At 54.5% G+C, this 11,208-nt stretch overlaps 1 protein-coding gene across 1 annotated transcript; it reads left to right on the forward strand.

Annotated features, from left to right (window-relative positions):
- The first annotated feature begins 4,236 nt into the window (after positions 1-4,236).
- On the forward strand, positions 4,237-10,640 carry LRRC73 (leucine rich repeat containing 73). Its single transcript, XM_050316272.1, has 6 exons — positions 4,237-4,812; positions 5,286-5,446; positions 6,475-6,597; positions 7,791-7,891; positions 8,463-8,646; positions 10,192-10,640. Exons 1-6 carry the CDS (start codon positions 4,541-4,543, stop codon positions 10,260-10,262), a joined length of 912 nt encoding a protein of 303 aa, XP_050172229.1. The 5' UTR covers positions 4,237-4,540; the 3' UTR covers positions 10,263-10,640.
- Positions 10,641-11,208: the final 568 nt, after the last annotated feature.

Here is an 11,208-nt window from a genome sequence, read left to right on the forward strand (position 1 = left end):
GTGATGTCTTATGTTCGAGCCTGCTTGGCTAGTGGGAGAGCGGTGTTGGGTGTCTATGCCTTTATCTGTCCTGTCCTAGACTCAAAGCAGGATTCTTTGCAATTTTCTGCTGTCCTACTTCAAATGTTCTGTGATATGTGGCCTGTCCTGGGCACTTTTCCATAGCCCAAGAGGCACAGGAACTTCACTTTCTCTGGAGACTTTCAGAACAGCACAGTGTTTAACCACATGATCTATCTTGTCATGCTCCAGATTGATTCCTCGCTCTTTACTTGGACCAAGCTGCTATCTCACCTCACCATCCCTTCTCCTGTGGACGTCAGAAATGTGTCTGCCCCCAGGCTTTCACAGTGCCTTTTGTTCTTAACACCCTTCTGCCCATGTTGCTCTGTGGGCCATGCAGGGGCAGCACGTTTGTGCATGGTCTTCTGCAGATATTTCTATTAAGAGGCTGGTTCAGCCCACCCTTGTGCTGCTTGCCCTTGTGTCTCCCAGCCAAGGGACTGTCACCTCATTGCTCTGAGCAGGAGTGGCATCCTGCTCCCCCAGACACCCCATCTGCTGTGTACTGCCTGGCTTTTCAAACTGAGTCTAGGCTTTGTTTCTGAAAGGACTCCCAGAACCTTGAAGGTCTCTGGCAAACCTTTTTCCAGTGTTTCCATTAAACAGAGGGAGAAATAGGGGAGCATGCAATGGAAATAGGTTGGCAGATTTATGTCCAGTGTACCGATGCTGAGAAAGCTCCAGTAAGGACGGGGAAGCAGAGCAGCCCCATCTAGGCTTACCTGTGCTGCAGTAACACACAAATGAGTAGTTCAGCCTTCCCTCACTGCTCTTTTACTGAGAGTGGAAAGCTGTTAGCTGATAACTGGATTTCACCTTTTCTCTCTGTATTTCTGGATATCTAGGAGAGGAGCCACCCCTCAGAGAAAGCTAATCCTTAGGCAGAAAGAAACCACAAGACGTTGCCCTTTCTTGGTGTCCCCCCAAGTTAGCTGTGCACAAGGCAGCCAGCATGTCAGCACTGCACTCTTTGGTCTCTTGTTTATATTAATGGGAGAGGATGCAGCTGTAGTGGCATTCAGACTAGTGCCAAGGTGCAATGAAAGAGAGGAAGATAGTACCAGCTACTGTTATCAGGCGGGTCATCTGCTTCAGTTAAAACAAAAATGTCACTGGATGTGAGCATTTTCAGTCACAGACCTACTTTCCACTGTTTGCCTATTCCCAATGTTCATAATTTGTTCCCTTCTTAGAGCAAGAAGCTCTTGTGCTAGCAATCACATGCATAACAGACATGTTTTCTCACTCTCTTCTCCCCTCCCCGCTCGCCCCTCCCCCTCCTTTAGGAAGCATTTTGGCTGAAGAACAGTTTATTTGGGAGAACAAGTTATTTGGGAGAATTGTTAGTTATTTGGGCTAGTCTCCTTGGGGTTTTTTTGACTAGTTGAACCACTTTAAGCTCCTAGAATTTCTATTACTTTGATACTTGACAAAATGGAAGTGTTAGTTTGTAATGCTGATTCTGGTATTTCCCTCTTTATATCTCCATGGGAGGTTGGTTTCTAATTCACAGCTCTTGCCCTGGCAGCCTAGAATGGATCTGTTTCTCTTGGTGCGAACTCTGGAAGCACAAGCAGGGGGGAAGGAAAAGAGAAAGGGACAATTGTCACTGGAGTTAAGTCCAGCCGAGAAGAAAAATCATTCTGCACCAAACTCTATTACTGCTGATCTACAGAGACAGTCAGAGAACAGCTGTGCTCCGCTCCCACACAGAGCCACTTAGCTGAACCAGGGGGTGAAGCTGTGCCCGTTTCACTCAAAGCACAGAAGAGAGCAGCAAGCACACGTCCCCTGGGCAGTTTGTGTGTCATGTCAGCTGGGGACACGACCAGGGTGACAACCAACCCCCCTCTTGGAACCTGTGGGGCTTGCTCTGCTCCAGTTCTTCAGCCCAAATTAATTCTCTGTGCAGTAGCAGCTGGAAGCTGAACTGCTCTGTACTGCCAGAAATTCAGTACTTGACAGAGCCTCAGCATTGCCTTTTGCTGACAGAGAAGGACAAGTTTTTTCAGGGAAATGTGTGCACGCTGCAGTTCCAGGGAGCATGCTGAGCATGCAGCCTTAGTAAAGTCCTTGTGGGAGGGCATTTCAGTGCTTACTCAAGTCCTCTAGTTATCATGACAAGCCTTACAACCCTATTGTACAAGACTATCTCTACCTTTGTTTCCTGCCACAGCTCTTGCAGCAAATCTAAAATAATTTTCTCCCTCCTTCCTTGGCACAAATCTGAAATAATTCCCCCATCACCTCACCCTTTTGAATGAGGGTAGTTCTGTGAACTCTTAGTGGCATCAGTCTTTGTGCCCCCAGTCAGTAAACAATAAACAACCTTCCTCATACCTGCTGGGTAACTGCACATAACGAGGAAGCAATATCTAGTTCTACACAAAATAGCATTTTCAAAGTCCCCTCTGCACAGCCCTTAATTAGGTTTAGGGAACCAGGGCTTTGGACCATTAGCTCCTGTGCCACTTTTTCCAATGTATTTAAGCATAAAGCGAGGTTGGATGCTTGTCTCCTCGATGTGCTCTTGCTCCTGACAATAGGCAGTGAAGATGCCAGCACTAGGGCATCTTCATCAGTGTTTTGGGGCTGCTACTGTCAATGGAAGTGGGACAAGTCCCAGGGGCTCTCCTTCAAGCACCTCTCTAATAATAGTCTGTTTAAAAAAGCATGGGTTGATTAGTGCCTGGAGGTAATAGAGAGGTGAGACAGTGTAGTCTTCCAGTTGACCTGTATGCTGCAGCAGCTGGGATTTTCTTGGTCACCCACGCTGTACCCACCACTCTAAGGTCCAACCTTTGTCCCTGCAATACATAGGATCCCATTCTCACTTGGATCATTTGATGTGACCTTAGAGATCAGTTGCTCCTTTTCTGAAAACCATCAGCTGTACCACTGCTGGGTGCTTGCAGCTGCTGCTCATATCCAAGTGCAGATGAGTTGCCAGGCCAGTGGTCTGTTCTTGATACACCTTGCAGGAACAGTATCGAGGTCATGCATCCCTGTGCAACAGGGAAAGAAAAAGGGGTGTGTAGATAGCTCTAGAGAACAGCAATGGATTACTCAAAGGGCATGGGATACCTACACTGGAAGTTAAATGCTACAGCCAAAGTCTAAAAGCTGATATCTGAGTCCAGCTTATTATCTGCTTCTTCCCTTGTCTCATTCAGAACCTAATGTGCACTCTCAGGTGATCTGGTCCTCCATTTCAGTGGAGGAGAACTGCTTCACAACCCCTTCCACACACCCTATTTTTCCCTTCACTTTCCATCCCCTGGCCTGCAAACCAAGCAGAGGAGCTTGGGTTTGTCCCAGTGTTACCCACTGGTGTGGAATTCACTTGAGCACTGCTATATGCAGCAGCCAGATTAGTTACGTGCAGAAAGCTGCCTACTTAGGCGGTTTAACCTAATTTCCACATCACTGGCTTCCTTTTTCAGCTCAGTGAAGTTGAAAATGCAGGGGCCCTGCTTCCTATTTCTCTCCAAGAACAGGATTACCCACCGGGGGGAGAGAGGGGACAAATCCCTCTGATCCATACCCGTGCATTAGCAGAAGGCAGGTTATACCCCACACACCTCAGGTCAGGCTGAGGGCGCAGACTGTGTGCTCAGGGAGAAGGAAGCCTGTGGCCCTTCCCCAACCCTCCACCTTTCACCACCTGCTTCCGAGCACCGGCTCCACGAGCCCGGGGCCTTGAGGAGCAGCTCACACCGACCTCGCCATTAAGTCATGGGGTCAGGTTCCAGGTTTAAGCATAAACGTCGCTGAAACCACGGGACACCGCAGTTCCCCAGACCAAGCGTGCAGCGTTGCGGCACGGCCCAATGGCTTTGGGCCCCTCCCCGGGTGGGAGCGGGGCTGGCAGGGAGAGTTCTTCCCAGTGGGGCTTCTCCCACCCTCCCTCCGCTCCAGCACCCCCTCGGTGCCGGGGACGCGGCCTCGCCATCCCCTCAGGGCAGCAAGCAGGTGCCAGCGGGAGCTGTCGCCTCCCCTCACCTAGCGGGGGACTTGCCGGGGTGGGGTGTGGGATGCCGGAGTGGGGTGGGGGGCCCCTCCACGCCCACCCCGTCCTGCGAGGAGGCGACTGCCGGGCGGTCTGAGGGCCCGGAGAGGCGGCCGGGAGGAGGCGGGGCGGCCCGGCAGGTGCGGGCGGAGCGGAGCGGGGCGGGGCGGGGACCCGTGGGGCTGCCCGGCCCCCGCCCGGCGCTGCGCCCCGGTCCGGATTAGCTCCGGCCGATGGCTCTCCTGGGTTCCGCCGCCCCGCCGGGTGGAGCGGGGCGGCCCGGCGGCCGCCGGTGAAGGCAGTGCGGTGCCGCCCCCGGGGCCGCGGTGGGCCGGGCCGGCACTGCCGGGCAGCGGCGGCGGCAGCGGCGGCGGCGGCGCCCGCCCCGGCCCGCAGCGCACAGCGCGGCTCCCCCCCGGCGGCCGGGCGGCGCGGCCCCGGGATCGGCGGGTCCCCGAGCCCGGGAAGATGTTGCCGGGGTCCATCCAGATCTCCGGGGAGACGCTGTCGGGGGCGGAGATCCGGGACATCTGCGAGAGCCTGCGGGAGAACTCGGTGCGGCTGCTGTCGCTGCGGGGCTGCCAGCTCTCCGAGCGGGACTTCGGGCACGTCTGCCGTGGGGTGGCCGAGTCCCGCTCCCTCGCCCAGCTCAATCTCAACCTGGGCATCGTCTCCAACATCAACCGCGTCAAGCAGCTGGCCGAGGCCCTGAAGACGAACCGCTCCGTCCAGTCTCTCTTGTGAGTACAGCGGGGCGGGGGCTCCCGGAAGGGGGGGGTGCTATGGATCCCTCCCGGGCGAGGACGGTTCTTTCGCGGGGCTCCGGGCCAGCCCTTGAATCTGCGTCTTGTCGGAGGGAAAATGCCCTTGACGCTGTGGCGGATAAGCCCCTGCCCGTCACCTGGCTGGGAGGGAGCCACCTCTGCCCCCGTCGGCTGGGCACTTTCAGTCCCGGCCCTCCAGCCTGGCTGCCCCGGTGGTGGGGCTACCCCTGCCGCGCTGGCATCCCCTGTACCCCCTCATCCCGGCCGGGGGAGGAGGGCCACCGCAGCGGCCAGCTGATCCTCGCAGCAGAGGAGGCTTCCCAGCACTTTTTGCCCACTTGGCGTTAGTATTTGTCATCCAGCTCATTTCGTCTGCTTCTCCCTCCCCGTCAGGTTAGTTAGACCCCAGGAAGAAGGCTCCGTAGTAATTTTCCCTTTTACCTGCACAGCCTCCATGGGAGTCCCTTGACAGATGCAGGCTTGGCCCTCCTCAACCCTGCTCTTTCCATCCACCCCTCGCTGGTGGCTCTGGATCTAGGAGACTGCATGCTGGGTGATGAAGGCATCAACCTTATCTGTGGGCTCCTGCCACCTGATGGGGCCAAGTCCGGTAAGCTGTGGGCTGTGGGCTGCACAATGATCAGTGGAGCTTTCACACAGAGCAGATGCATGCAGCAGTAAATCCTCAGCCCTGGAGGAGGCAGGCTCATTGGTTTGCCTGGGCTGAGGAATTTCTTTCCCCCAACTTAAGTAAAGCAGAAAAGCCAGGCAATAAAGAAGTGGTTCCCTTGTGCAGGCATGGGCTTTCTGTAATTGATCTATCCTGCTGGCAGATTGGAGCTCAGAGACCAACAGGTTGCTTCTGGTTCATGTCAGGAGCATTTGAAACTGGAGGAGGGGACAGCTTGGATTTTGAATTTATTTTGCAGTTGAGTGTTGATAATGACCATAGATAAATATATTGTGTGCCCCCACCTCAGCACTCGGCTTTATTGTCAGTGCCTGGGAATTGTCCCTGCTTGCAGGTGCGCTGTGTGAGTGTGTAGTTGCATGGTCATAGCCTCAGTGCCAAGACTCAGGTCTTTGCAGGGAATAATCTTTGGTGGTGTGAGGCCAGTGAGCCAGTTAAGCTGAGAGTTGGCACTTGCGGAAGTAATACCACTCCTTTCTCCTGACTCTCTAAGTGCTTTCCACCTCTCCCCAGCACCTCCTCCTCCATGTGCTCACAATGCCACTGATGCTGTTATCTCTGCTGGCCACCTCTCCCAGGTGCAGGCTTCAGAGCCTACTGTCCCCGTTATCCTCTCTCCAACCTGTCACCTCACGTCACCTTCTTCACCCAGTCAGTCGTCTCACACACCCCTTACCTGTTTCCACTGTGTTTGCTATTTAGGGTAAACGGGACAGAGGTTGGGAGTGCAGATAAGTGGGGCAGTCACAGCATGGATAAATGAAGGGCTACTGCTGAAGGCAGTGAAATATTTCACTGATCTCTGAAACATGTGATGACAGTTGCCATCAAACCAAAGAGCAAACCAAAGCCCCCAAACTCAGAGCTGTTCTGGTGAGCTGATATAGTTCCCCTGAGACTGCTTTGGTGACCCTAAGGCTCTGGTTTGGCTTCTCTCTCTTCTCCAGGCCTCAAAGAGCTAACACTGAGCGCCAACCCAGGCATCACAAGCAAAGGCTGGGGACGCCTGGCCATTGCAGTGGCTCACAGCTCACAGCTCCGCGTGCTGAACCTGGACTACAACCCTCTAGGTAAGCTGGGGACCAGGGAGGAGGAGCAGGGGATGCTGCATTCCCGCCTCTCAGTGTTTGTGCGACTGGCACCAGTTGGTGGCTGGGGACCAAGGTCTCAAAAGGCAGTAGAGCATCAACAGTAGGATGGGGCAGTTCCTTGCCTTCTGATCCCCAGCAGCAAGTTTGCCCTGCTGGGCACCTTCACCTGTAGGGAAAGCCACCCTCACTGCTCTGGTTGTGTGAAGTGGCCACGTACCCTGTAGGGAGGCGCAGAAAGGAGGTTGTGCCTTGCCCACTCCATTACCTTTGTTGTCATGTTTGACCCTCCGTGTCTCCCTTTTTCCTGAAGAACTGGGCGCCGAAGCTGGCTTGGCAGATGCAGTATGTCCCCGCGCTCCCCCCTTCATTTTCCTGGAGGAGCAGGGAGGAGGAGGAGGAGGAGAGCCTGGCACTCGTTGCCATAGAAACAAACTCTCTCCAGCTCTGCTGCAAGGTGGTGAGGAGGAGATCAGGCCATGCCTCCCTGAGCATGAGCAGGGCACTCCCCTTCTCACCCTGCCTGCAAACAGAGCCTCCCTCCAGGCCCTCTGTCTGACCAAGTACCTCCTCTTGGGCAGGAAAGGCTCCAAGGGTGTTACCTGACAGCACTCTGGGTTTTGCTCCAAGAGAAGGTTGTATGGCATCTTGGCACTCAGCAGAGAATGGCAGGAGAAGACAAGACTGGAGTCTTGTCTCTTCACCAACATCAATCTTTAATGCTCCTTGTCCTGCTGTGTCCAAAAGTTTACCCCCTTTCCAGGGAGGCAGTCCTTCATCTGGTGCAGCGTCCTCTGTCTGGCTCCAGCCCTCTACTGAAATCTTTAGCTCCTATTCTGTGGCTGTGATGCCTTACAGGGACTCTTAAAGGCCCTTGCATCCTTGTGTAGGAAGGAGATTTGGAAAAATTTGGTTCCTTTGGGAACAAATCCAGTTTCACTGTGTTCCTTCTTGTTCCCCAACGTTCACTGACAATCAGTGATTGTTCCCATAACCACAAAATGGTGCACCTTTCCTTGTCTCTTTTCTTAGTTAACAGCTTTTTTTCTCCCTGAGGAACAGGTTTGGAGGTTGTCTGATGGCAGATATACTCAGAGGAAGTTTCCACAAGGGCATGTGGTATTACATGAGGAAAGGCAGGCATTATTGACAGCCTTGGTTTGCTTCTTCCACAGGTGACCAGGTGGCAGGGATGCTCGCCGTCGCTGTGGCCTCCAGTCGAACCCTCGAAGTTCTGGACTTGGAGGGAACAGGACTTACCAACCAGTCAGCCCAGGTATGAGAGCCCACAGTTTCTCTGCAGCATCACTGACATCTCAATGGCACAGGACAGGGATGTCTGTAGAGGCCTTAGGACCTACACCTGCCTCCACCCTCTGCCCCGAGTCTACATGCGCCCCCTTTCCTCCCTGCGCCTAGGGGTGTTCTTGCTTTCCCCTGGCTGTTTTCTTGGAAGAAGTAAGGGGTTGGATTTTTGACTGAGGATCAGAGCTAAAGCTCTGTGGACATATAGGGGCCAAGGCTCAGTAGCACAGGCTCTCCTCTCAGAACCCCAGGTCCCAGTGGTTAGAGGGAATGAGCCTGGATATTTGGTAGCAACAGGATGTAGAGCAGTCGCTTCTTCTTTAGATAGAGCCAGGAAATCCAAGCTCAGCTTTTCCCACAGAAAGATGGGAAGTCCTCAGTCTCTCATAAAGCCTGATGAAGGGAGGTCAAGGCCAAGAGAAGGTAAAGGTAAGAAGAGGAGAGCTGGAGTTTGCAGGGACACAGAGCACTGATGCTCTTTCTGCTCAGCCTCGCTGCTGTTTGTGCTGCTTGTCAGCGTGTTTATCTCACTCTGCACCCAGACCTTGCTGGATATGGTAGAGAACTACCCCACAGCCCTACGGACACTCATCCTGGCGGAGAACAACATTAGTCCCGAGCTGCAGCAGCAGATCTCTGACCTTCTCTCAGAGGGTGAGGAAGAGGAGGAGACGGAGGCTCACGAAGTCACAGCCAGGGAGAAGAACCCCTGGATCTGCCAGAACAGTAAGAGCTCTGGGAGCTGGGCTGCGGGCAGGAGCTGACAGGCAGGAATTGGAGTGTCTGGGGTGTTTCCAGTGCCACTGGTCTCTTGTGGTGGGGTTGGTGAATGGGATCTGTCCTTTTCCCCCCGTGAACTGGAATACATACAACCTCCAGGCGTGACCTTCACGCTAAATAGCGTTGGGCTGAGCCGCTCTTGGAAAGGCAGCCTCCAAGGACAATGCAGCTGCTGGAAAGAGTGGAAACGGTACCTCTGAGGCGTTTTTCCTGATGCTGCAGGAACGAAATCTTTATGCAAAGTCTTAAAACTCAAGGGCAGGAGCATTAAAATCTCAGGGGCCTTTGCCAGATACGCTAGCCAAAACTTGTGTCATTCCTCACTGCTTCCAGAACCTCCCTGCAATCTGCACAGCATCAGCTGTTCCTATCTCTGTGTCCCAAACCTGTGAAGGGTTAGCCAGGTGCCACAGCCTGTCTGTTCCCTGTAATAGAAAAAAGGTAAATTATGGAGATAGCAGTAGCCTGTTCAGTATGGTTTGTATATATGATATTATATATTGACACTCCTACCTTATGATCCAGCTCTTTTGAGGGGTTGTTTTTTACCTTCAGTTGTCCTTTCCCCCTCACAATTCTCATATCACACTAGAAGGAAACAAGCACAACCAGATGAAAACATCTGGATCCTCATTTGTAAAAGCCATAAAAATAATTTAGTGACAGTTTTGTCCAAGTTTTGGATCCAGTTTCCAAAAATGGATCCCCGAAACAGAGATCCCATGCAGCAGTTTTGAATGTGCAGGACTGCCACTGAAGATCTTCTCGTTCCTATCAAAAAAAAACCCAAAAAACAAAAAACAAACCACAGGGGGTTTTTTTTTCTGTTTAAAAATGCTTCTAGTTGGGAGACTGGTATCCTGCTGAGTTTCTTACTTGCTATGCATGCCCATCCTCCTTGCATCTGATTCACTCGGTGTGGGGAGAGTCACAGTGTTCCTGGCTGGTGCTCTGTGCCATCACAGAGCCAGCAAGCTGCCCTCACCTCCCCGAGGCAGGCAGGGAAGGGCTGCATAAACCCTCCATTCATGCCGTGCAGAAAGCCAGAATTTCCAGGCCTCTGCTGCTGTAACATGGCTGATTGCCCGCTGTGTTCCCTGCTCTTGGGAAGGCAGCACCACCACCTTATGTGGGCTTGGCTGGCTTGCCCATCCCACCTGGACACTCTCTCTAACCAAAAAGCACTTGGTGAGTGCAGGGCTGGGTAAGGGCACGGCTGGGCCAGCACAAGCAATATCTTCTACATGTGGGGAGGGTTCAGAGCTGATGTTCCTTTGTACTCTTGCTGCTGTCTCTGCTTTCTCCCCCTCTCCAAGCATCGATTCTGTTCTGCTGCATGGCCAGACTACTTAATCTCACACTTCTCTCAGCAGTTCTCCTCCCACCCTGCAATGCTCTAATTCCTCATCCCTCACCTCTGGAATCTGGAGTACAGCCCTGTGCTCTCTGGCAGCCCGAACGGCTCATGGTTTTCTCCCTCTCTCGACACAGATTCCAGCTCCCAGATGGTCCTGATGACGTCAGGTCTCGGTGACAGCCTCTTAGCAGAAACGGAGATGTAGCTGGGCTACCCTGCCTGCTTCTGCCGAGAAGAGCACCGTGCCCACGGGGACAGCGTGTGCCCGCCGGCCCCCTGCCTCCGCTGGGCTCCCCAGCCCACTTCTCACACATTTCACCTCCTGTCGGCGCCTCACTCGGCTCTCTGGAGCCTGCTCCGAGCAAATCTCTACACACGTCTCTGTGTTGTCACACGCCCAGTCGGCCGCTTGTGATTGTCCCGTCGCCGCATGTGTGTAGCTCACGCCGCTCCCCCCCACGCCCGGCTGTGCCCGCAGGGTGCAGGCTGTATTTATTCAGATGTGTATAAGAGATGTCCTTTCTATCGCTTCTACTGCTGTCGCGATGAGAGTTTTATAAAGGTCACAGACGTGGTGGCACCACTCGTGGCAGCGTCCGAGTGCGTCGTCACTGTGCGAGCCCGGGGAGGCGGGGGCCGGCAAGGGCCGGCAGGTATCGGCAGGGGCGGGCAGGAGCCGGTAGGTATCGGCAGGGGCGGGCAGGAGCCGGTAGGTGCGGGCAGGAGCCGCTAGGTGCGGGCAGGGAGCGGCGCAGGCAGGCACTGCGGGGCCGGAGCGCCGGCAGGGGGCGGCAGCCTCTCACCCCGCTCTTTGCGGGCCCTCCCCGCCTGCCGAGGCCCCTCCGCAGGCCCGGGCCTGGGGAGAGCTCGGCGGACAGCCCAGCTTTCTGCCCCCCGGGCCCTCCCTCGGCCCAGGAGGTAGCGGGCTGGGCTAGGCCGGCTCTGCGGGGAGCTTGGCACCAGCCGCGCAGCCTCTGGTGAAGGCTTCACCGACCGCACCAGCACTGCGGGTTGTGCTGCTCGGCCAAGCGTCCCTTGCTGGGGCAGACAAGGAAGATCGTGTTTCGAGGCTCAGATTAGGCTAGAAGATCAAATTGTGGCCGCAGCTGCTACTCAGGGGAACAAGGAATAATATCATTAATTATGTGAAC

This window comes from Myiozetetes cayanensis, unplaced genomic scaffold (genome assembly GCF_022539395.1).
Source record: "Myiozetetes cayanensis isolate MyiCay16 unplaced genomic scaffold, myiCay2020 scf2-11, whole genome shotgun sequence".
In the NCBI taxonomy this organism is placed as follows: domain Eukaryota; kingdom Metazoa; phylum Chordata; class Aves; order Passeriformes; family Tyrannidae; genus Myiozetetes; species Myiozetetes cayanensis.